The sequence below is a fragment of the Poecilia latipinna genome, unplaced genomic scaffold, assembly GCF_001443285.1.
Source record: "Poecilia latipinna isolate Pla-1442-1.1 unplaced genomic scaffold, P_latipinna-1.0 Scaffold2957, whole genome shotgun sequence".
Lineage (NCBI taxonomy): Eukaryota > Metazoa > Chordata > Actinopteri > Cyprinodontiformes > Poeciliidae > Poecilia > Poecilia latipinna.
The window spans coordinates 17,849-41,201 of record NW_015115573.1 but is presented as its reverse complement, the minus strand read 5'-3'; the positions used below and the strand labels follow the sequence as shown (position 1 = coordinate 41,201).

The 23,353-nt window shown below is 40.6% G+C and overlaps 1 protein-coding gene across 2 annotated transcripts in view; it reads left to right on the top strand.

Moving 5' to 3' along the window:
- The window catches only part of LOC106939705 (mediator complex subunit 13L), a 38,473-nt gene that overhangs the window by 6,596 nt on the left and 8,524 nt on the right, over positions 1 to 23,353 (top strand). Inside the window, exons 2-15 of one of the 2 annotated variants that reach the window (XM_015022210.1) lie at positions 1,886 to 1,969; positions 12,579 to 12,724; positions 13,462 to 13,668; positions 14,495 to 14,659; positions 15,916 to 16,072; positions 16,164 to 16,268; positions 17,464 to 18,120; positions 18,863 to 19,082; positions 19,884 to 19,962; positions 20,077 to 20,192; positions 20,322 to 20,418; positions 20,796 to 21,010; positions 21,321 to 21,499; positions 22,373 to 23,301. In XM_015022210.1, the coding sequence (XP_014877696.1) occupies positions 1,886 to 1,969; positions 12,579 to 12,724; positions 13,462 to 13,668; positions 14,495 to 14,659; positions 15,916 to 16,072; positions 16,164 to 16,268; positions 17,464 to 18,120; positions 18,863 to 19,082; positions 19,884 to 19,962; positions 20,077 to 20,192; positions 20,322 to 20,418; positions 20,796 to 21,010; positions 21,321 to 21,499; positions 22,373 to 23,301 (3,356 nt within the window). Of the gene's footprint in view, positions 1 to 1,885; positions 1,970 to 12,578; positions 12,725 to 13,461; positions 13,669 to 14,494; positions 14,660 to 15,915; positions 16,073 to 16,163; positions 16,269 to 17,463; positions 18,121 to 18,862; positions 19,083 to 19,883; positions 19,963 to 20,076; positions 20,193 to 20,321; positions 20,419 to 20,792; positions 21,011 to 21,320; positions 21,500 to 22,372; positions 23,302 to 23,353 lie in introns of both variants that reach the window. The other variant, XM_015022209.1, reaches the window with a different exon arrangement.

The following is a 23,353-nucleotide window of genomic DNA, read 5'->3' as shown; positions in this document are numbered from 1 at the left end:
CTGAGTGAAACAATTAGATAAATCCTGTGTTTTAGAAAAGGATTTACACTGACTACACCTTTAAATTAAACAAAAAACAAAAAAGAGGAAATGCTACTGCAACGCATAACACCAAGAAAGTACTTTATAGCATAATGCACTTAAATATTTTTCATCAGACCCACAATATAATATTATGTAGCTCTAAATTAACATGCCATTAGTTATTTACTGTGTATTTCAACAGCTGAAAGTTAAACATACATGTAACCTTTTCTGTCATAAGTTTCATCTTAATGAAATTATAATCTGTGCGCTGAATCACTTGCTCAAGCACCCAAAGCTCTCCTTTCTGAGTCGGAGCCATCTGTTAAATGAAGCAGCACATATTTGCTCTCTATTAAGTTAAGCCTCAGTGATCATCACAGGGGAAAGGCAGAATTAACCTTCCTATTACCTTGGAGCTGACTCCTTTTATAGCTTACTGTTTCAACACTAGAGGGATCACTTTTGCTTTGCTCTTGTGTAGCTGCAACAATCTACACAAATGCATCTAATGAGTATCCCATGTTGACGTGATTTACAAATATTGCTGGATTTCAGCGGTATTGTAATTAATATAATTGAGAAAACTAATTAAATTAGAAGTGAAGCTGAATGTTATAAATATGTTTTTTTTTTTCACGTTATGAGTCAGACGTGGTGTTCAGGACGGCTCGGCTCAGGCGCTCAGCGATATGTTTCATAACAAGAAGGTGCTCAGTGTCTGAAGGAAATCAACTAATGAGACACAGACGTTTTGTTGAGTCAATAAAGGGAAACGTCTTCCACCAGATTTATGGGGAAAGATTTATGAGCCGCTGCAGCAGGCTTTTGAGTTTATTATCATTTATTAGTGGATATAAAGTATCCCACCGCTTTAATCTGCTCAGAGATCAGCACATGAAAGCGCTATGTGATAACTGGTTCCACTGTGGATTTTCAGAGTGCATAGAAATAAAAGTAATACATCAGTAATGATAATAATAAATGACAAATAAACTGTATTAGTAAAATTACCCTAAAATTGCACGCTGAAGAAAAATGCCTCTTCATTTAGTAGTTCTTTTTCTCATTGTTCTGCGTCTCAACGGTTTACTATCTTCTATGTCCTTTTAGGATACATATACAGTAGATGTTTTGAACGTGAATCCAAAGATGTTAAAGCCTCTTTGCAGAGTTTGGATCAGCCAGTGTGACGATTTGCCCCCAATAACAGTAAAAATAACTTTGTAAAAAGGAAAGTTTGAACAGAGACGTGATGAACTCTCTTCCTTTGAACAGTAGATGATATTCCAAATTAAGACCCGCCCCCTACTGTGCATGCCTCCATTGACTGTGGCAAAATGCAGGAATAAAATTGTCAGGCATGCAGGCATAGTGCAACTGTTCTGAACTTCATCTGAAAAATGCCATAGGTGCTCATTAGGATATAAAGCTTTACGTTGGGTTATGTTCAAAATGGTACCTGGAAGGAACTTAAACTTGCTAGAGGTGAAAAAAGAACAAACCATTATTTCAAATTTGTTATCATTTGCTATGATTTTGTGATGCCTATAAACAATCATAGTGAGTTTACGGCTGGATTACAACAGCTTTATGTCTGCATGGATGAGTGTGCTCTTTTTCAAATACTCAGTTATTGCTTGAGTGTCATGAAAAAAAACATATGGTCATTGTTTTATCATTCAGTTACAGTCATAAAGTGCTTAGACAATATTTTATAAAACATGTTTCTATTATGAATCAAACTTTTTACCTTGTGAAATAATTGTATTTGAATTGTTTGCTATCATTTAGATCTTATGTCAATCATGCATAGACGTCAGAAAGAATTTTCTAATTTTGACGTCTTTCTTTTGCTCAGATGTTTGAACGATAAGGGCTTCGTGAGGATTGGAAAATGGTTCTTTAAGCCACATGAACTAGAAGAAAAGTCATTGGGCAGCAGGTAAGAAACTGCATACACACTCTTTATTAAGATGGCTTGTGTGTCAGCATTAGTACATGCGATGCTCTAAGAAAGAAAAAGTGCGGTAATGTCGTTCTGTGACTTTCATGTGATGCAGTATTTGTTGAGCCTTGATGTTCCAGCAGCAGGCCGATGGTGAGTCCGTAAAAGAGAAACAGAGCATGTGAATGGTGTCCAGAGGTTAGCGCTCTCACTCTCTCTCTCTCTCTTTCCCTGAGTGAAGAGACGTGTGTGCGTGTGTGTGTGTGTGTGTGTGTGTGTGTGTGTGTGTGTGTGCTTGCACATGTCATGGTGTGTAACAGTGTTGTCAGCGTGGGAGACAGACAGAGAGACTGAAACGGAGTAAAACGAGGGGTGGGTGTGATGACAGTTCAACTTGTTGCTTCAGGCATTATAGATCCCTTTCACAGCTCACTCTGCCCACTTTTCCGGGCAATGGGGATGCAACATTCCTCACATCTCTGACATAGCACTGTTTCAATTGCATTGAAACATGTTGAGTTTGCTAACTGCTGGGAAACCACTTTGCCATCAAAGTGGTGTCATTTAAAAAAAAAAAAAAAAATCTATTGCTTAGAGGGGATGGCGGTTTTTTATTTGTGTAATATGGCCGTCTGCCCAGGGCGACAGACCACAAGAGAAACACCACAATCGAGAACATAGTTGTCAATTGCACATTAAGTACATTTTTATTCCTTATTTGCATATCCTGTCATTGGGAATTTACGCCTGCTGAAGTACCGGAAGAAACATGATGACACTGAAGTTGGTGTCTGAGTAAAAACATATAAATCAAAAGGCTATGTCCTTTAAAAAAAAAAAAAAGTTTTGACTAAATTTGATCATTTAAACTTATACATGTTTGCATTGGTAAGACATAACTTGTTATTTAACAGATGTTGTCTGAAACACAATTTGAGGTTTTTTAAAACTTTGTAAAAGCAATAAAAAACAGCATTTTCAAGGCTTTCCTAGCAGTAAAAAATCACAACACATAGCTTAGTTATTGGTAGGATGTTTACACAAATAAAAGTTTGATTTTGTTTGGGCTTGTTTTCGACCATGCCACAAATAACAGAAAGAGGTGGTTCATGCAAGAAGATTAGAGGCTGCTGTATTTTTATATTATCTTTGCTATCAGTGCATGGTGCAAAGTAAGTGATGCACAGGGAAGTCTCTCTCTGCAGAAAGTTGCTGACACGATTGCACTCTGCCGTGATGTGCCATAGCATAGTGAGGTTCAGCAGCCGAGAGCAGGTGGAAGTCCCTGATTTAGGCACACTGCCTGACACGTCGAGAGAGAGAGAGAGTGTATGTCACTTGTTCAGTTTATATCTGGGGAATTTGGTGTGCGGAGCTGATGTGATGGTGACATCTCTGTCTACGAAGGCACTGTCTGGGTGAAATCTGCTTCAGACTGAAGCAAAGAAAGGCAGAAACTTGAACAGATATTGTATTGACTGCCGAAGTTTCAATAGGTAGAAGGGCCCGCCAAATGCGTATAAGGGATGAATCTCAAGTCCATCATAAAACCAGGGAATACGCTGCGGGAGCCGTGAATTTATCCACTTAAGAGGATTTATGTCAACACTTAAACCTTGATCTACTTTTTTTTTAATTGATCGACTTCATGCAATAATAATGGCCTGTAATGGCTGGTACATTTGCCCTTCTAGCCTCTCAGATGTATGAAGATGGAGGAGTTTATATTCAGCTCCTGCTGTGATGCGGTTGCTATTACATACCTTAGCGGTGGAGAGGGAGTCCCAGTCCTGACACAGCTCCTGCTGGAGAGATTATATCTCCCAGTTGGCTCAGAGCGGTTGGGGATACCCCAGAAGCAGCTGGAGGAAGCTGCTGCAGACAGAACAAGGTTTCCATGCTCCCTCCCTGCTCTAATAGGCCGAGCTGTGGATGAACCTTTGCTGTTAATTAAGTTGTAAACACTCCTCAACACAGAGCATATAAGATTTTTATGTAGTCTAACAGCAAAATCAATGAAGGTTGTATATGTTTTTTTTTCTGAAAGGTATGACTAATTGAGTTGGAAAGTACCCTTTTCTTCCGTAATATTCCACTCAGTCTGATCACATTCACAAAGAATCAAATGAGGGACACAAGGACATAGGCCGTTTCAGAAATTGTTTATTGGAGCTTTATTAAAATTTTAACTGCTATCTTTCAGGCTTTCAATATGGTTTTAACACGTGTAGCCTTTAGCCCAACAAGGGCTCAATAATGAATTCAGTCTGAAGGGGATCCAATTTAAGTTACATGCTCTTATCGTGGAAAAGTAGATAACACTTACCATTAGAGACCAAAAAACACCTTTATCTGATTATGTAAAATCAACTACAACTGAGGTTAATTAAAGGATTTCATACAGTTGTATGTATCAAAGGTTTTTTTGGCAGGTACTCAGGGCCTTAGCTTTTAAAGCAGGGGTTCCCAGTCCTGCCTCTCTGTCCTGCATGATTTAGGTGCGACTTAAATAAGTTGGCCGCACTACGTGGCACTACGCTCAAAATTCAGATTGAAAGAGGGCAATTGATTGCACTTGCAGTTCTTGTAGGTCGCTTTGTATGTCAATTTACCATGAAAGTGTGAAAGTGTGTTTTTCCATGATTACTAACCACATTTAAAAGAACATTTGTGAGCTTTTCTATTTGAATGAAGTTTCCTGTCCCCTGAAGTTACAATGTCCTTTGTCTGTTGCTCAACAAAATCAAGACAATATTCATTTATCATGGATGTTTTATAGCTAAACTGTACAGATTTTATTTTGTTCTTTGTCATCTTGTGACTATAAAGCTTTTAATTTATTTTAGAGAAGATTAGAAAAATGCAGTTATAAATAACAAGTAAAGCCAATGTTCTAATTTTCTATAGAAGAGATTTTGAGACAGAAATAATCAGAAATAACTCAACATGGGAATACAATGAAATAAAGTCAAGAAAAATATGAATTTAAATAGAGCAACAGGAGTGGAAAGCATTAAGGTAGAAGACACCTCCATGAGTATGCGCATATATAAACACGAGTGCCGAGACTCTTCTGGAAGTTTCACAGGCCTTTGTGTGTCTATGTGTGTGTGTGGCAGTGAGACTTCTGTACATCATGTTAATTCCTCCTCGTTTCGAAAGCTCCGCCGGAATATGCCGCATCCCTCCTGCTGAGACGATTCAGACTTGCTTTTTTTTTTTTTTTTTTGTGAATTATTGAACATCCTGAAGGCAAAGATGGGGAAGGGAGACGGAGAGAGAAAGACAGAGATGTTCCTGAGAGCTCCCACCAAAACAAACCCGAATCATGCGTGTGTGCTGTATAGGTGAGGAGTATGAATTTTTATTACAACACCTTTTTTGTACCACACAGTGGCACAAAAGAAGTGCTGATATCCACCTGTTATCTCCAGTCATATTCCCACACCGCCTCTTGCTCCTATTGTTATAAAGTTGCCCCAAAGTTGAGAGTGTGAGAACACCTTCAGATCCCCGACCAGCAATATTTTCAGCCCACGAGGGAACATTTCTCACTAACAATGACTTCTTATCTCATTACCTCTTTTGTCTCTTTTTTTTTTTCTACTTCCACACTGTGCCTTTTCTCCCCATTAGGGGGCGTATTGATGCGAAGCATTCATGCCATGCTTCCACACCCGTGCCAGTTTCAGTGCCTTGGCATAGCTGTCTTTGTCAGGGCTTATCAGGTGTTTATCTTGTTTGTGTCCATTGGGCACAGCGGGTTGCGTTAGATCCAGGAGATGATTTCCTCAACCACAACCGCTCCCCCCTCCTTCCCCTGCCCTGCTCCCCGCTTTTCACTCCTTCCTCTCAACCCAACTCTCATTCCCTCTTTGTGTCTGAATGGGAGGAAAGCTCTCTGGGTTGGTAACACATTGCATCAGACGCCGAGGGGAGAACGTACGAGTAGGGGGAGAGCGTTACAGGGATGCAGAGTGAGGACGGGGAGACGAGGCATCAGAGAGGGGAGGAGCGGGGGGAGCGGGGAGGCGCGGGTGGTGGTGCGGTGGGGATCAGAGAAGGTGGGGGGTCGTAAATTAATCATCGCCATAGACGGCTGAATGGATGTATTAGAGTCTGTCTCCCTCATTAGTTCAGTCAATTCTTTGCATGCCAAGTGTAACGCTCAGTGTTTTTTATATTGCAGCTTTCATTTCACTAATGGCCATAAACTCATGCATAAATAATATTTGTAGTTCAGAGTAGCAGACCTGTTCTCTGCTATGAAAAACATGGCAGCTGCCTTTTGTTTTTGCTTTATTAATCTCGGAAATTCTTCGCTGACCTGACAGAACTGGATTTTTGCAATTTTCTTCAATGATAAAATGATGAAAATTAACTAAAAGACGTAAAACAGTCACCAAGATTGTTATATTTATTTAAAAAATCTAGTGTGCTTTCTGTCACGACAGCATTTCTTTATTTTTTCAGCATTACCACACCACAGGTATGGAGACAGCATCTTCATTTAGACTTGTGGAATAACTTCATTGATGTCGGTGCTGTTTGTTTGCTCTTATGTGTTTGCACAAATCAAATGCCATGATAAATTTAGATCGGCGGGAGGGAAAGGAAGCTAGACAGAGCTTGTAAGAACTCACTTGAAAAGTACTCATGCCAGCAAAAAAGAAAAAAAAATCTATCTGACCTAATTTTGCTCATCTTAGTATTTTTTGCTCCTCGCTCTCTGGTGTATTCAGAAACTTAGAAAAAACATCCCCCCATACAAAAGAAAAAGAGATAAAGGTTTTTTTTTTTAATCTAATTTTCTGCATCTCATTGTGTGTTACATTACTCTAATATGTTATTAGTGATCATATACACTTTTAAGTCTTAAATAAATACCAGTCTGACAGATGTGCTTAGGAGAAAGTGAGGACAATTTGCCATTTGGTAAAAGCATGTAAGCTTTAAGTCACGGTGTAATTAAGGGTTGGAACTGTTGTAGACAGGTTAAATTAGAACAGTGACAGACAAGAAAAATGCTCCTTCAAGTCACAGATTGCTAGATGCACTGACAGCCCGACTGGATGGATAAGTAGCTGCTGAGTGGATGAACTGGAAGGTGGTGACTGACTGGATATAATGTGTGACTGAATGTAAGAATAGAGATGAAAAGTTACACCACTTTTAACAATCCCCAGGGAATTTGTCGATTGCTTTCATTGTGCAAAATGTTTGTACAGAACTCAGTGATTGACTTGACATAGTGTAATCTTTCCTGCAAAGGTATTAGTTTGTGTCGTTTAGTCATTGTCTGCATTAATCCGACACGGCTCTTGCATGAGTGCATGATTTTCTTAAATGTGGTGCCTTTACATTTACTCTTTCATATGTTCTGTGTGTCTGAGGAGTGGACACTTAAGGTGCTGCCACTTGCAATTTTGCACAGGTAGCCGAGAAAGACGTGTTAAAGTTGAGAAAGAAATAGAAAAAAATATGTTGGAGCAGAAAGGAGAATGATGAGAGACATGACCAGATCCTTTTCATTTTTTTTTAAATTGCAACAATGCAGTACCTTGCAAATGCTGTCAAACTGCTTGACATTGTTTTTGATTAGGATCCTATGTGACTAACTATACCAGCAATTAATTATGATAGAATTAATTTTATTTTATACAAATAAAAACATTTTGATAGACTAAGTTGAAGTTGTGTCTTTTAAAGTATTGGAAAAGGTGTATCTTTAAGAAAAAAAATCAGAAAAGAACCACATGCTTTTGCTCTTGTCCATCTTTATGCTGATAAGTTAATAAGGTCACCTTGAAAAGTCCTCTAATAGGTCAATGAAGTGCAAAACTATCCTAGTATTAACACAAATGTTCTGTGAGAGCCACAGTAGTTTGTCGGAGAACAAAAGTGAGCAAATCGCATCATGAAGACAGAGGAACGCACCATGAAGGTCAGGGAGAAAATTGTGGATAAATTTAAGTTAGGAGTGTTTTAAATGTCTTATCCTAAGTTTTCAACATCTGACAAAATACTGTTCAGTCTATCGTTCACAATGGCAGCTGAGCATACCATTTTACTGGCCTTTCCACCACCAGTTGGTCTCTTACTGGGCAGTATGTGCAACGCTATGTGTGGCTAAAAACCAACCAAAAACATGGAGCGTCTTTACACATGGCCAGACAGGGAAACACGGTGGTGTCAGCATCATGCTGTGGAGTTGTTTTTCTTTGGGAGGGACAGGAAGGCACCGTATATGAAATAAAAACCTATGGAAGCGCAATTTCATGAATTCTGTACTTAAATCTGTAATTTTATCCTGCAGCTCAGCTCCCTATTATTGTGAAACCATATAAATTTTGTTGTAGCATAAACATTGTGGTAACGGTCCTCCTCAAAGCCACCGAGAGCCCTTGAATAATACATCAAACTTAATGCTTTTGCCTTTATGTTGCTTCTAATACGTGGCGGCACACTGCAGAGAACGTGTACATGCAGCAGCGTTTAGATTCACCTGCACTAAAGCCCGAGAATGAGTCTACATGTTGGCGCTCTGTTTGTGTTGGAATAAATTAAACAATCGTGGGGGCACTCTGGAAGCAGTTTCAATAGGATGTGTACACATGCTGCTCACGAGAGCTTACAAGAGTGTAAACATCCTCCACAATGGTCCACAAGCATCAGTGGAGCGTCTTAACACGTGTGTGTGGAAAAGGGTTAGCTGGAGGGAAGAGGATAACTCACGGAGCTGCTCCTCTGGTGGCGGGGAGAACACTCGAGGTTCAGTTTAAGCAGATTAACCTCTCAGATTTAAGAGAATCCAGATAAAATACTATCATACCTGATTAGTTCACGTGTCTGTGGTTGCTAGCTGAGCACCGTTATCGCGCCATCAGATTAAGACGGGTCTGTTGGAGGAGATATAAGCCTGGTGTGTAATCCTAACGGTTAGTGTGTGGATTGATGTTTTAGTAATTTTTCGTGCTATTTTAACAGTTGTTATTTTCTGTGCAAGCATCCAAGTTAGGCTGTGAGCCTTTGTTAACTCCGAACATCTTATTGTGCATTCATGATTCCTAAAAGTACTCTGATTACAGTAGTAAGTTGAATTAGTGTTGAAATTGCTACGAAGTTGTGGTTTTTTTACTTATGTAAATTATTAGAAAAAAGACTTAGTGTAGTTATTCATAAATATGACACTTAATTTTATCAATTTCATTTAATTTTAGAAATATACAAAATTGCTTCATTACTTTTTCTTTTTTTTTATGTGTGATTGAATTGTTTCACCAGATATGCAAAGAATTTATCCATCAGAACTGATTCTTGGTCAATTTTTGGAGACTATGCACAATGAAGTTATATATTTCATCCATGTTTAAGTTGACCTTAAACAAATTACATTGAAAGTACATTTTGCAGCATTGAGGTCTGGATATAATTTGAAATATCATAAAATTAGCATACATTAAAAAAAAAAAAAAACATTATCTATTTCCTTCTACTTGAAAATGAGGCACAATGTTGTCTTGTTCTATTACATAATATCCTCAGTAAATTTATTGAGGTTTTTGACATGTGAAATGTTTCAAAAGACCATTTTGTAAGGCACCGCATGCGAGCCACTCTGCTTGTCCACATGCTGCTCTGACCTCTGGGTATGTGCTTGCTTTTCCCCCGTCTACCTTCAGGAGCGTGGCATTGTTGGCAGATTTGTTGCACACAATGTTCAGTATGCAAAATTCAAGACGGAGCCTGCAGATATCATGAAGCCAGAGCAAGTGACACATTCACACAGACTGTAAAATGTCTGCGTGTTCCCCTATACCTCTACATTAGCTGATTGATTTCACCATAAAATCATGCTCAGTAGCCTCCTATTAAAACTCTGATCTCATCGATATGTGTGCAGCATTTGCAGTGTGTGGCACTGAATTATTCACTTCCTCCTCTGTCTCTCACACTGCTTTTGGTCTGGCTCCTCCGGTCTTCCCTTTCCTTATCTCTTTAATTTCCTCTTACTCCTCCCTACTTTCCCATTTTGTGCCCGTCCTGCTCCTGCATACCCCCACCTGACTTAATTCCCCGTGTCTCCATCTTCTTCTTCTGCTTTCTTTTCCTTCTCTTTCTTCACGATCAGTTCTTCCCCCCACTCTCCTCTTCTCCTGTACTGTCAACCCTTAGTTATGTCTCAGCCGTCTCTCCTCTTCATTTATTAATACCTGTACTCATACAGACACACATCCCTACTCCGCTGTTCTCACACACATACTTATGCCTGTCGACTGAACAAAACCCCCCAGAGGACGTGTGGAGCCCGGTGTGTCCACACACTCACACCCGCTTACTGTGCAGGAAAATGCCCTTTGTAAAAGGACAGGGAGCATCAATCTCCCAGCTGGGTCATCTTGCAGTTTGATGCTGCTTTTTGTAGCTCTGCTGTTTCACTGACTTGCAAGTTGTCACATTTTATTGCAGTTAAAAAAAACAAACAACAAAAACAAAAAAACAAGTTAGAGTTACACTTGTCATGCTTAAGTGTTGACTTTATGAATTTATTGGCTGTAATTGCTTACATAAACTTTGTGTAAACATTGTCAGAGAGACTTGTTACATTGTTTTTTTTTTTAAACAGTAGCATTAGTGGAACAATCTGAATCAAACCCTAAAGTCTTTGTCTACACTTACATAAGCAAATATCAACACGGGAAAGAGATGCATTTTTTTTTATCAATTCTTAATTTTCACTCCATTATTGTTACATTTATGCTAAACTGTTGACATCTTTCAGAAAAAAAAATCAACCCATCAGTGGCTCAGATCTGGAAAAAAAAAAAAAAAAGCAACTGAAAAGTCTAAAAACTGCTTCAAGTATTTTCCAGGGCTCGATAAGTTCAGAAAAAAATTAAGGTTTGTAAAAATTTCCAATCAATTTGTACACCTGCTTGTCAGGTCAAGGTTGCGGTGGGACTGGAGGTAATTAGGCGAGAGGTGGGACTCACTCTGACCAGGTCACTCAGGACAGACAGCATGCACATCCATCCATTAATCCAACAGTCTGTACAGATTTCATACTGTAAGCCTGAAATATTTTCCCAAATAACAGTAAAAAAAAAAAATTAAAACAGGACAGGAAACTATCTTATTTTATGTCTGGACTTTTTAAAAAAATATTTAAATGCAATATTTGCTGGACCCCCTGAATATCTTGAAGCTCTATGAGTCCGCAGAAATCTCACTTTCCTTGTAAATTAAACAAAAGCGACAGAGATGAACGTCCCTCCCTGCTAATTTTGCTTATGTGTGTATTTGTGCCGAGCAGATTGGTACCCTTGACTTGCAGCTGTTTTCCCCGAGCTTCCCTGTGCACCTATATTTAGCTCTTCGTGTGACTGGAACGATGCGCCGAGGACGAGGTTGGAGGGCAGTGACATTGAAAGCATTTTTGACTCATGTGTTGCGGAAATGTGAACTGCAGAGATGATAAACTGCCACCGAGTTTCCATGCGTTTCGCTCAGGATATTATCTGTGGGGTGAGAAAGCATCACAGCCATGCATATGTATGCACTTTAGCTGTGCTCTTCTCCCTGTGATTGTGCAGGCTTATGTTCGAACCACCTGCTGTCATTAGGGATTTTTCTTTTTTTTTTTTCTTTTTTTTTTTCTCTCAGGGAGCTCGAGGAGTGTTTATGAAGCAGAAAACCTTGCCTTCTCAACCTCTTGGGTGAATCCAGCGCCATCTGGAGGCTTTCGCAGTCAGAACCGAGACATCCGGCTCAGATACGGCGTGTTTAGTTCTGGCTGCGCATGTGGAACTGGCCATTTTATTGAATTTGATGATCCATTACAGCTCAAATGGAGGTCCAACTCCCTCAGGGCAAAGGGGATATTGCATAGGCAGCAGGGTAATCACAAAGCGATTAGAGTACCTGCTGACTTTATTGTAATTCTGATATATATAAACCCAGGTAGTGAGGTGGTTTATAGATTAAAAATATACATCAGTGGAGCTGTCGAGGCGGTTAATGACGTCCAGCCCGCCCACTGCTGTATAGATTGCAATAAAGCTCCAACAATTACTCCTCCTTGATTAAAAAAACAAAAAAAACAAAAAAAAAAAAACACAACACAGCAATGCATGATGAACTGTGCGCTGGCTGGTGTAATAAAGAGAGAGTCGCGACATGTAAACATGCAGCCATCGCAGTCAGTCGTACGCAAATGAGGATTTATACCTGCAATGAGAGTCGTGTGTGTGAGATGAGTGGTGGCAGAGTTTTGTGAACATGCTGTCAGACGGCGTTCTCTGATCTGTAGATAAGCTCCCCTCGTCTGTCAGATCTCAGGCTGAAAAACCTGGCGTGTTTAACATCTTCAGTCTGCTTCATCTCAGTTGGACATGATTAAAAAGTAATTATGTTCCATTTTAATTTGAGCTTAATTAAATTGTGTAGGTGATTTTACTCGTAATTACACCGGACAAAGACAGGAGCGCGAGTCCATGTTGCCAGTCGTTGTCAAAGACAGGCTCGATTTCCGAGTCGTGTTACGTGCTTCGGCTATTTTGATGTGTTTTGCCTTGAACTCCGTTGTTTTTCGATCCTCTTCCTGCAGCGAACACCTGTCCTGCTCCTTCTCCTTCTTCCTGCACGGCGAAAGCAACGTGTGCACAAGCGTGGAGATCGTCCAGCACCAGCCTGCGTACCACATCACGGAGCGCCACATCCGACTCGCACAGACCTCCTCCACTCCGGTGCAAGGTAACACACACACACACATGAACACACACAACCACACACGCATATATATTTATATCAGAATTAATACATTAGCCTTTTGCTCTCATGTAATCATTTTGAGCAGAAGCATATATTTTAAAGTTATGATTTTTCAAAAGTCTGTATTATGAGATTACGTCACTCCAATGAAATGATACTACTACTACTACTAATACTAATAATAATAACTTCAAAAATATTCTTAATATTATTTATAAAGTGCTTCATAGAGCAGCACTTTCTAACAAAATGCTGAACAATTACAGGGAGATAAAAAAAAAAGAAAAAACAGCCACTGGTGAAAAGATGAGTATATTGTGCATTCTTCCACATATTTACCAAACGTGAAAGTTGCTTTATTATACTGCATATTTTCTATACCACATATATAGTGCAGAGTTGACATTACTGGATTTAAATTTATATAATGGGCTGTGATAAGTACAAGTGTATTAGCTTAGAAAGTACAGTTTTATTTTTTTTTTCTGTAACTGTTTTCATAAGCAGAAGTAAATAAACTTATTAAAGTAAAATTTAAGTTCATTAAAAATTCTTTAGTCTGTCTGTTATTTACGGTGGTGCAAATACTAAAACAGATCTAAACACAAACATATTAGGGAACACATTGGATCGTGTTGAACCGTTTTATTTATATCGCCGTTAGTTTTAAGCAGGTCCTTTCCTTGCAGTCTCTGATCGCTCTGCTCTTGTCTGTGCAGTGATTTTGAGTCCGTATGGCCTGAGCGGGACCCTAACGGGGCAGGCCTTCAAAATGAGCGACCCCGCCGCTCGGAAGCTGATAGAGGAGTGGAGCTACTTCTATCCCATGGTGCTTCCACAGAAAGAGGGGAGCGGAGAGAAGGAACAAAAGGAAGCAGGGCAAGCCTACGACCGCAGCTCTCACGTGGCAGTGGATGTCATCGTAGGTATGGCAAAATGAAAAAACATCACACAAAGGTGTAAAAAAAAAAATATATATATATATATATATATTTACTAGATTTGAAGAACATACAGCATGTAAAGGGAGTTTATTCACCAAATAAAAGAAAACACTTTCCTGCACAATCCGTCTTATTTCAGCAAATACAAAAGAACACTGCTGACCTTTCAGCATGCAAATAGCAATGAATGATTACATTAGGCTTCAGTGATGTTGCTTTCCCAAAGCAAACGGTGAGACAATAACAGCTCATTGATTGCTCTCTGTCTTTTGTTTGAGCAGAGGAACTAGTAAAAGTGCTGCTTTAACTGCAATGAGCCTCTCAGTCTTCCAACATGCCTGGAAGGGGGGATGACTGAAAGCTATGAGCATACAGTGAGACAGGCAGAGAGGAAGAGTCTGGAAGCTGAGCCATAAACTCCAGGGAGGTTCTCTTACAGCCTAATCAGTCTGATCCCACAGCGTTGACTTGACCTGATTACAATTAAAACTCTTTTGGATACCGGCAGCTTTTACAGCTAAAGAGGAAAGCCAGAAGAAGCCTGAAAGTAGAAGGAGTTTTATTTGATTATGTTTTATCAGTGCAGTGAGTGAGAAAGCGTGTGCTTGCATTAATGCAATACAAAGCTGCCGCTTGGCGCGAGTGCATTTGCGGCCATTTGTGCTGAAATCTGGGAACATGCTGTAAATCTCTAACAGAAACGCCATGTTTTGCTCACACAGTTCATCTTTGCTAGGATTTGTTAAGGATTTTCACAAATTTGTTGTCAAACGAGTGTCGCAAATCCTCTTTTTTCTTACCTTCCTAGGCGGCGTGAGGATGACCTACCCAGCTGCTTTTGTGCTGATTGCCCAGGGGGACCTACCGGTGGAGCAGTCTCCACCTGTTCCTGCAGCTCTGGGCCTCAACAAGGAGCTGAACAACTGCAGCGTGCCGCTGACTCCTCCGACGTCACCAGAGCAGCCCTGCTCCGGTAACACACACACACACACACGTGCATGCATGCATGGTGCAGGGTTTTGTCTGCACGGTAAAAATTTAAGTCATAACAGCCTGAAGTAATCGATTCTAGATCCAGAATTGAAAAGTATTTTAAATGTATCTTGTTCCATATTCAGGCAATTCTAGTTTAATTCAGATTTGTTAGATCCACTTAAAATGAGTCTGATTGTATTTTTAACTTTGTTCCTGGGATGTCCTGATTTTTTTTTTTTGTCCCGAGTTAATATGCATTTCCATACACCAGCAATCTGTGCAATTCTTCTATCACAAAGAATAATTTTACATGCAGCAAAAATAATACTTCAATACAGTCTTTTCATCACTATTACATGAGTCTTTCCTAATTACTTTCCTACACATTTTTCCATACAGTAAGCTACTTTTTTCCCAACAGGAGTTTCTCCACATACTAAATACATTAAGAAAGCTATTATGTTGTTGATTGTTTGATAAAACAATCAAGTGACGTAGAATCACCTAAAGGAGCAAATGGCTTTATTTTTTTTCCTAAAATGTTCCGACTTGACCCATATCACTACAGTCTTTATTAAAACCTCCAGCTCCTATCTTTTTCATGGGGAGCAGTTTGCTAAACTGTTCACATTTACTTTTAATGTGACTCGGTGATAATTTAGCTCGTAACATTTGGTTCCCTTTTAAGCACGTGAGGACAAAACCTGCTCTTCCGGTTCATAAACTTAGCACTTTGTCTCGAACGTAGTAACATTTGATGACTCGGATTTCTGCTGCGGAGTGAGCCGCGCTCCTGGACTGCTGGGAACTTCTGAGCATTTAAAGCCAAATAGTTGTGGCACCGAGTGTTGAATTAAGCTAAACATGAGAAAAAGCATCTCCTTTCTTCTGTTACGCGTGTAATAAATAGTGTGTAGCCCTCTTTAGCACTTTTTTTCCAGGCTTGTCTGTGTGAAGCATGAGGAAGTGACTAATGTGTAAACGACCCAATGATGCTACCCACCTTTAACAGACAGAAGTAGCCATCAATGTGTAACAAGAGCTGATAGTATACTCTGACCTTCTCACATTTCTGCTTCAAATTGTTGTGAAAAGGCACCAGTTGGATATTTTCACACATGACCCTGACTTTTTCAGCTGCTAACAGATTAATGAAAAGAAGAGCATGAGTGAAAAAAAAAAGACATTTTTTACTGCTGACTAAATTTAAAACTCTGTCGCTGAGAGGATGCTATCTGTTCTTTTCCTTGCCAGCGGATAGTGGCTTTGTGACCTCGGCCTCTAACGTCCCTACACCGGACAGCGGCATGGGGATCACCACTTTCAGCCCAAAGCATTCTGGTAAGAAGCTGACCTGCCAGGTGGTCCACCAGGCCTGGAGGGAATGCTATCTCAACCAGTCTCAGCACGTGTAAGTTACCTCTAAATTACTTTCTTCCTTTTTCTGCTTATTATTCTAATACTCATGATAGGTTATATTAACCAGTGATTCTTCCCTACAGACCAAATCAGCTCACTGATGCGTCACAGAGAAAGGAAGTGCCAAACACAGTTGCTACGTGGAACTTTAACGATCTTGGAGCACGAACACCCTGCAGCTGCTCCAGGTATCACTGACGTTTTCAAAAAACATTTTTTGAAACTGTGTACACTAAAAATGCAGTTCTGTTGATCTACCATATGAAACACGGATTGCATGTGAAAGACAACACAAAGTAAAAATGTATGGTTTTCACAGGAATCTGGAAGTGCAGCATGAATTTGTTCATACTTTTGTAGAGCCGCCTTTTGCTGCAATTACAGAAAGTCCTTGGGGTCTGTCCCTTCTAGTTTTTCACTCAAATGTTTGTCTTTTCTTGCAAAATAACTTAAATATGCCATTGAAGAGCTTCAGTGAACAACAATGTTCTCTGCTGCAACAGATTCCTATTCTAACAATGTCTTGTTCTAAGGAAAATCCATTGTAGCTCTGGCTGCATGTTTCAGGTCACCGTCCTGGTGAAAGGTGAACCTCATCCCCAGTCTCAAGCTTTTTGTAGCTTCTCACACTTTAATATTCCTGCAATTGCTCTGTATTTGGTTCCATCCTTCTACCAACTAGCCCTGACCAGTTTCTCCTTTCCCTGATGAAAATTAGCATCTCTGCAGCATTATTCTAACACCACAATATTACGCTATAGGTTGATTTGTTCAGGATGATAAGTAGTGTGATGCTTCGTTACCATTGAGTGATACAGCAGGGATTGTTACAGTTCGGTTTACGATTTTGTGGTCCGGTGTATTCAGGAGAGAGTTTCTTCCACCAGCTTTGCTTTCCTGGAAACAGACAAAATAGCGTACCGAACCACAACAACCTTTATCGCTCAGGGGAAACAAGATACTCGTTTTCTGCTGCAAATTATGCTCTATAAGTTGGCCCAGAAGTTGAAGTTTAGTGTCATCTGATCAGGATCATTTCTTCTACAACGTACAGAAATGTTTTTAGCAAATTTTAAATGTAACATCTAATTTCTTTGAGTAATACTATGAACTGAGATGTAGATATCTGCAGATCCTCCAGTAGCCCCTAAACTCTCGGCTGACGTGGATGTTTATGTCCTGGTTCCCACTCCACACTAATGACTGACTCTGTCAAATAGAAAACCAACAAAATATGTGTCAAAATTTGAAGAATGCCAAGGTTTATGAATACTTTTACAAGTCTTTCAGTGTACTGCATTATCGCTTCTTATCAATACTTTCAGCAAAACGTATTTTATTCTACTGTTGAAGGTTGTTTAATTGTATGCTTTTGTTTTGTAGGTTAAAGCAGCAGAAGCTCAACACGTCCACCACAACCGCTGCTAACATTCAGCCTTGTTCCAGCTCCTCGCTGTCTTCAGGCCCGTCATTATACCCCACCTCCGTGTCAAAACACAAGACGAGCGAGAGGCCGGAAAAGCCTGACAAACAGTCAAAGAGGCCGGCTGTGATTCCCTTTCACCACCGTCTTTCTGTGACGGAGGAGTCCCCGCTGGAACAGGACTCACCTGGAGGACCCCAGCTTGGTGCCCTCGTTGCGCTTGAATCACCGCTGGAGCCCCTGAGCTCTCTGCCAAGTTGCAAGTGTTCCAAGTCCCTCGCTAATGAAAGAAAAGCCCCGGAGTCCCTTCTTCATTCATCCATGTCTCCACTCCCGCCCACTCTCAGCCCGCACCCCCGGATGCAGGACCCGGAGGTTCTAGACGCCTCCGTGGACATGCTCGCGTGTCCGGATGGGGCCTCGGGTCTGGGGGTGATTACCAGCGAGACGGCGGTCTACACTGCTCAGCTGAGGCAGAGGGAGAGCGGGTCCGGCTGGTGGAGAGGCTTCAGGACTCCCAGCACTGATAAAAGTGAATTCAGGCCCCCTGAACTCCCCTCTGAGAAATTAGAGCAAGTGGAGACAGAAACATCCACTGTAAACAATGCATTTAAAAGGTAGGAAATGTGGCAGATGATGGGGGAAGAAAAATACAGTTGAGACCAGATAAATTGGAAGACGTGCACATTTTTTCTCACCGTCTGAAGTTAAATCAGACCAAACTTCTTTTTTAGGTTAGTTAGAATTATAAAAGCATATTTTTTTTTTAGATTTGCTAAATGCCAAAAAACTTAACAAGAACATTTTTAGAGATGTTTTGTGAGCTGTATATGAACTTCTAAATTTGACAAAAGTTACCTAAAAAAAAAAAAAAAAATCTAAAAACAAAATCTCGCAATTTTCTGTCAAATAGAAATCATTTAAATAACTCCAAATAACCTAAAACAAGACATGTTTGGTCTGATTTCACTTCAGACAGTGAGGATAAAAAGTGTGTGTATTTTAATTTGGTGTACGTAAATATCTGTTTTCAACTGTATGTAATATTTGCAATCTTACTTTTGCACAGTATGAATAGTTTAGAATTGCATATTTGATTACTATTGCATTCTATTTGGCATGATTTCACACTACTCAGAGTCACACTGCAGTAGATCCTACGAAGATGTTAAGAGAGCTAACAGCATCTTACTACAAGGCTAGTTATGGCAGAGATACAGCTACTGGTGTGACGCTAACTTATTTTGCAAACATGATGTTGAAGATCCATAAAGACAAAGAAAATAAAAAAGCTAGTACATAATGTAAAAAGAAAATAATAATCCCCTGCTTCATTCTGTTCCTTTCTGTCTTTTCCAGACTGTACAGTCGGAGCCACAAGAGATTTAAAATCTCAGAAGAGAAGGTGGCGGAGCACATCCACGCTCTGGGCCTGTTTGTGCAGCCGGGCGTAGAGGCGCTGCGAGAAACTGGAACTGGGGACGATCCTTACGACTTCAAGGAAGGAGATATTGAGTACCCTTTTCCCTCTTCCAAGAGGTTGAAGGGCTCAGGGCGAGAAACCAAGCAAAAGGCCAAGGTAACAGAAGAAACATTTTAAACGCTAAATACTGAACAATTCAAAGCCGCAGAAAGCAGCTTCACATATTCACCAGTTTGAATATGGTGAAAACTAAAGTGAAAACCTGTGTTTTTTTTTTTTCTTGTTTTTTTTTTTCTGACAGTAGAAATTTTGCTTGGTGCGACAGCAAAGAAATAAGCTAGAGCAAGTGGCTGGTGAAAGTGCTGATAAACATTTAGCAGCACAAGGTTGAGACATTTCCCTCAGGAGGTTGTGTGAAATCAAGAGCAGCTAAACGGAGAGTAAATACCAGACTTAAATTCACCAGGTGCTTCAACACTCCATTTGAATGCTAATGAGGCTATGTGTAAGATTGGTTTTACAAATTAATACTTTAATCCTGAGTGCAAAAAGAACACTCAAATCACCTTCAAAAATTGTCTCCCCCAAGTGGCCAAAATGTAGAGGTGCAGATCTTGAAATCCAAACTAGATGTACATCTTCTGCACCTATTTCTTTAGAGCACGTTGTTGCTTACCATCCTTGCAGAGGGGGCAAAAAATGTTTTTTTGAGGGTGGAGAGGAGATGGGAATAATTACATGTATGATATGAGTGTATGCAATAAAAAAAATCCACAGATTTCTGCAAAACATAAGGAAGATTGAAATTAATATTTCTATTTTGTATGGCAGTAACGTCAACTGTGATGCTGCACCCCGTGACTCATAATATTCACGAACTGTGGCTTTTGACTCTTTTTTTATGATTATTTTGTGGCCAACAATCTAATCTAAAGTCTTATCTAACTCATTCTTTAGGGAGAGGAAATCACCAGCAATGGTTCACTGCCTGATGGAAAAGATGCGATGTCTATTTTTAACTCTGCTCCAAAATCCGGTGAGGAAATGGACCACAAACGTTGCCATGTTTTAGTGTTTTATTTCCCATGTTTAGAGATCACTCACTCGTGGATATATTTTAACTGCGGATTTGATTTTATTTGTGTTTTAGATGATTTGGGTCAAGATGATGCTCCCACTAAAACTAATCCTTCTCTGACCGAAGAGAAAGATCTGGCAGTCAACATCTCAGATCTGGAAAACATACTTGATGAAGAAGATGTAGGGGTAAGACATCTCCTTCTATGCATCGGTGTTAGAAATATAATAAAATATAATATATACATATAATTTGTTTAGCTTTGCTGCAGAAAATGCTTGAAATAATAAAACTGATCATTGATTTATTTCTTACAGCCTGTTTATCCAAACCAACACTCAACAAAGTTGCTGGTGTCAACAGAAGATCGTCTCAGTGGCAAAGAAGGAAGAGTTAATGTATCTTATCCACCAAGTAAGTAAAACATACTATTCACAACTATTCTGTTGTATAGCAATCACTAATTGTCATAAAAAATCTTTTTTCTAGAAATAGAGGAAAATGTTTACATCAAAATACCTGTCTGTGTAAAACAATTATGTGTGATCTAACGCACCTTTGATGCTATCAAACCCTTTTTTGTATTTATTTCTTTGGAGAAATAAACCCATAGTTGGAAAGAAACATCCTTATCAAATTCCCCAGAGCAGCAAGTAAATAAACAATGTGTTGTTCCTACTTTATTTTTCTGTAGATGTCTCAGTGAACTTCCAATTTGTGGATTAAATATCTTTAAATGATTCTCCTCCTTCCGTTTCATCTCATTCCTCATGTCCGTCTCCTTTTAGCAGTTGCAGATCTCCAGCGAATGTTCCCCACTCCTCCTTCGTTGGAGCAACACCCAGCATTTTCCCCCATCATGCCGTATCGAGACACACCGAGTCAAGAGCCCCCCGCGCCCAGCGGAGTGACGGACCACCTCCCGTCTTTGGCCCCCACTCAGCTCACTGAGTACATGATGGAGATGGAGGACGGTGCCACTAGTCCCAGGCAGGATGACATTAAGGTAGACGCTTCTTTCACTGCAGTAGACAGATCTAGTCCTTTTCCCATTCAGAAATTCTTTGTGATTATGCTTTAAGCTATAAACCTGTCAGCTAGTTTGACATTTAACCTTACCTCTCTTGGAGAAGTGCATGTGTTGTTGTATAAGGTATTATAGCTGAATTAGGGGTTCCAGGCTGTTGGATGTTAAGTCTTCAAGTTGTTCTATGGGTTTGCAGCTATGCGTTGTTGTTGCCGGTACCACCGACCTGAGCAGCAGTTGCGAGAGACGTATCCTAAAAACCTTAACTAACATCTGACTTTCTCTCCAGCCACAGATAGGATCCTCCATGTTTGCGCCGCTCTCCTGCCTTCCCAGCCAAACTTTACCGCCACTCAAGATCCCTGAACAATGTTACTACCGTCCATCCTGGGCGCTTTTGCCCAAAATGGAGCATTTCACACCCATCATGCATCCACAGAATGCTGCGTTCACCAAGGACGGATACACGTAAGAAGCCTAAAGATTTTGAGAGCCAATTTCTGAGAACAATTGAAACCATTTACATAAAATTTATAAAAAAAGAAAGAAACCCTTCCTTTTTGCTCAGTGTCTGATGTTAAATCAGACAAAATAATTCAGGTTTTAGGTCTGTTAGGATTACCAAAATCATATATTTACTCGTCTTCAGGTGCAATGTTCAGCTGCCTGAGGGCACAACACTCATCTGAGTGGGTGTCTGGTTCACTTTACAAAATAGATGTTATGGGGAAAAAAAATAATGTGGAAAGATTGTAGCAACATCCCAAAGACCAGGAAACCAGAAAAATCTTGGACATAAGTGAGATCTGCCAAAAGAATAATGACCTTAAACAAATCACCAAGTCAATTAAAAAAGTGGGTCAACGTTTTGAAGTGACCATCTCAAAGTCCTGATCTCCCTACTGAGAATGATTGGCCAGAGATGAAAAGGTCAACATACACATACTCATTTAATTACACCAATTGTGTCTGAACAAATGGGCCAGAATTTGTGAAATGATACCCAAAAAGTCTTAGCTCCAGGTTATATTTTAAATACAATTCCACCAAATATGAAGAAAGTTTATGTAAATTTCAATCTGGGGAGAATTTCTAAACCATTCTCTCTCAGCTTTCTGGCATTTAGCAGCAAGAAATTGTTTTGGTAATCCTAAATTGCAGAAGATTTGTCAGATTTGATACAGAATTGAGAAGAATAAAGATAATCTGTCTCTTTTTGTGCAAAGCATGTGAGTATGTGGTTGCAGCTAAAGTTGCACAAGCATATATAGACCCGTGTGACTTTTCGTAGCTATCATGCAGATGGTTCACTGTTTGCTTCCTCTGATGTGTGTTTTCCAGGAACACTCCCAGTGTTAACACCCTCACAGACCAAGACTATGTCCAGATGAGTGTCAACACTGCCTCTGTTAGCACCACTACCGGCATCCTTCCCTCACCGGCAACGCCACGCTTCTCCGTGCCAACCCCACGGACTCCACGTACACCGAGGGGAATCAACACTGCCAGCTCAGGGCAGGGCTCGGTGAAGCAGGATGGCACTGAGCTCAGCTCACCAGCCTCCACCCCCTCCACCAGCCTGCCTCTCAGCTCTGTGGAGCATTTAGCTAGACCGGGGCCCCCGATCCCTGAGGCCCACAGCCTCTATGTAGTCCTTCTGCTCTCAGACTCCGTCCTCAGTGTCTTTAAGGATCGTAACTTTGACAGCTGCTGCATCTGCGCGTGCAACATGAACGTCAAAGGCGCAGACGTCGGGGTGTACATCCCAGACTCCACTTGCGAAGATCAGTACCGCTGCATGTGTGGCTTCAGTGCCATCGTGAACCGGCGGCTGGCTCACGGCACCGGTCTCTTCCTGGAGGATGAGCTCGACATATTTGGTCGGACTTCTGAAGGAGGCAGAGCTGCCGAGCGGAGGCTCGCTCTTTGTCGCCGGGACCCGACGATGGGAGACTCCAGAGCTAAGCAGTCCCAGGACGCTGGTCCTGGCTCTCCGTCGGTCATGGTTGTCATTCAGGAGCAGTGCTCCCAGCCAATTTCCTGTCTGACTTCGTTGCACCTTCCAATTAATTCGTCTTGTCACGGCCGCAAGGGAGCGCTCCTCCAGAGCTGGATGTCTGAAAAGCAGTGGGCAGACGCGAGTGACGCTTGTGTGGACTGTTTCAATGCTTTTGAGCAGGGGCTGCAGTATGTGGACAACCCTACAGGAGGGAAAGTCGACCTCACCGTCGTGAGAAGCACTGCTATTCATTCCTGGCCTCACACAAATGGTAAGGAGAGTGATTAATTTAGTCTTATATTAGTAATGTAATAATTTAGTGC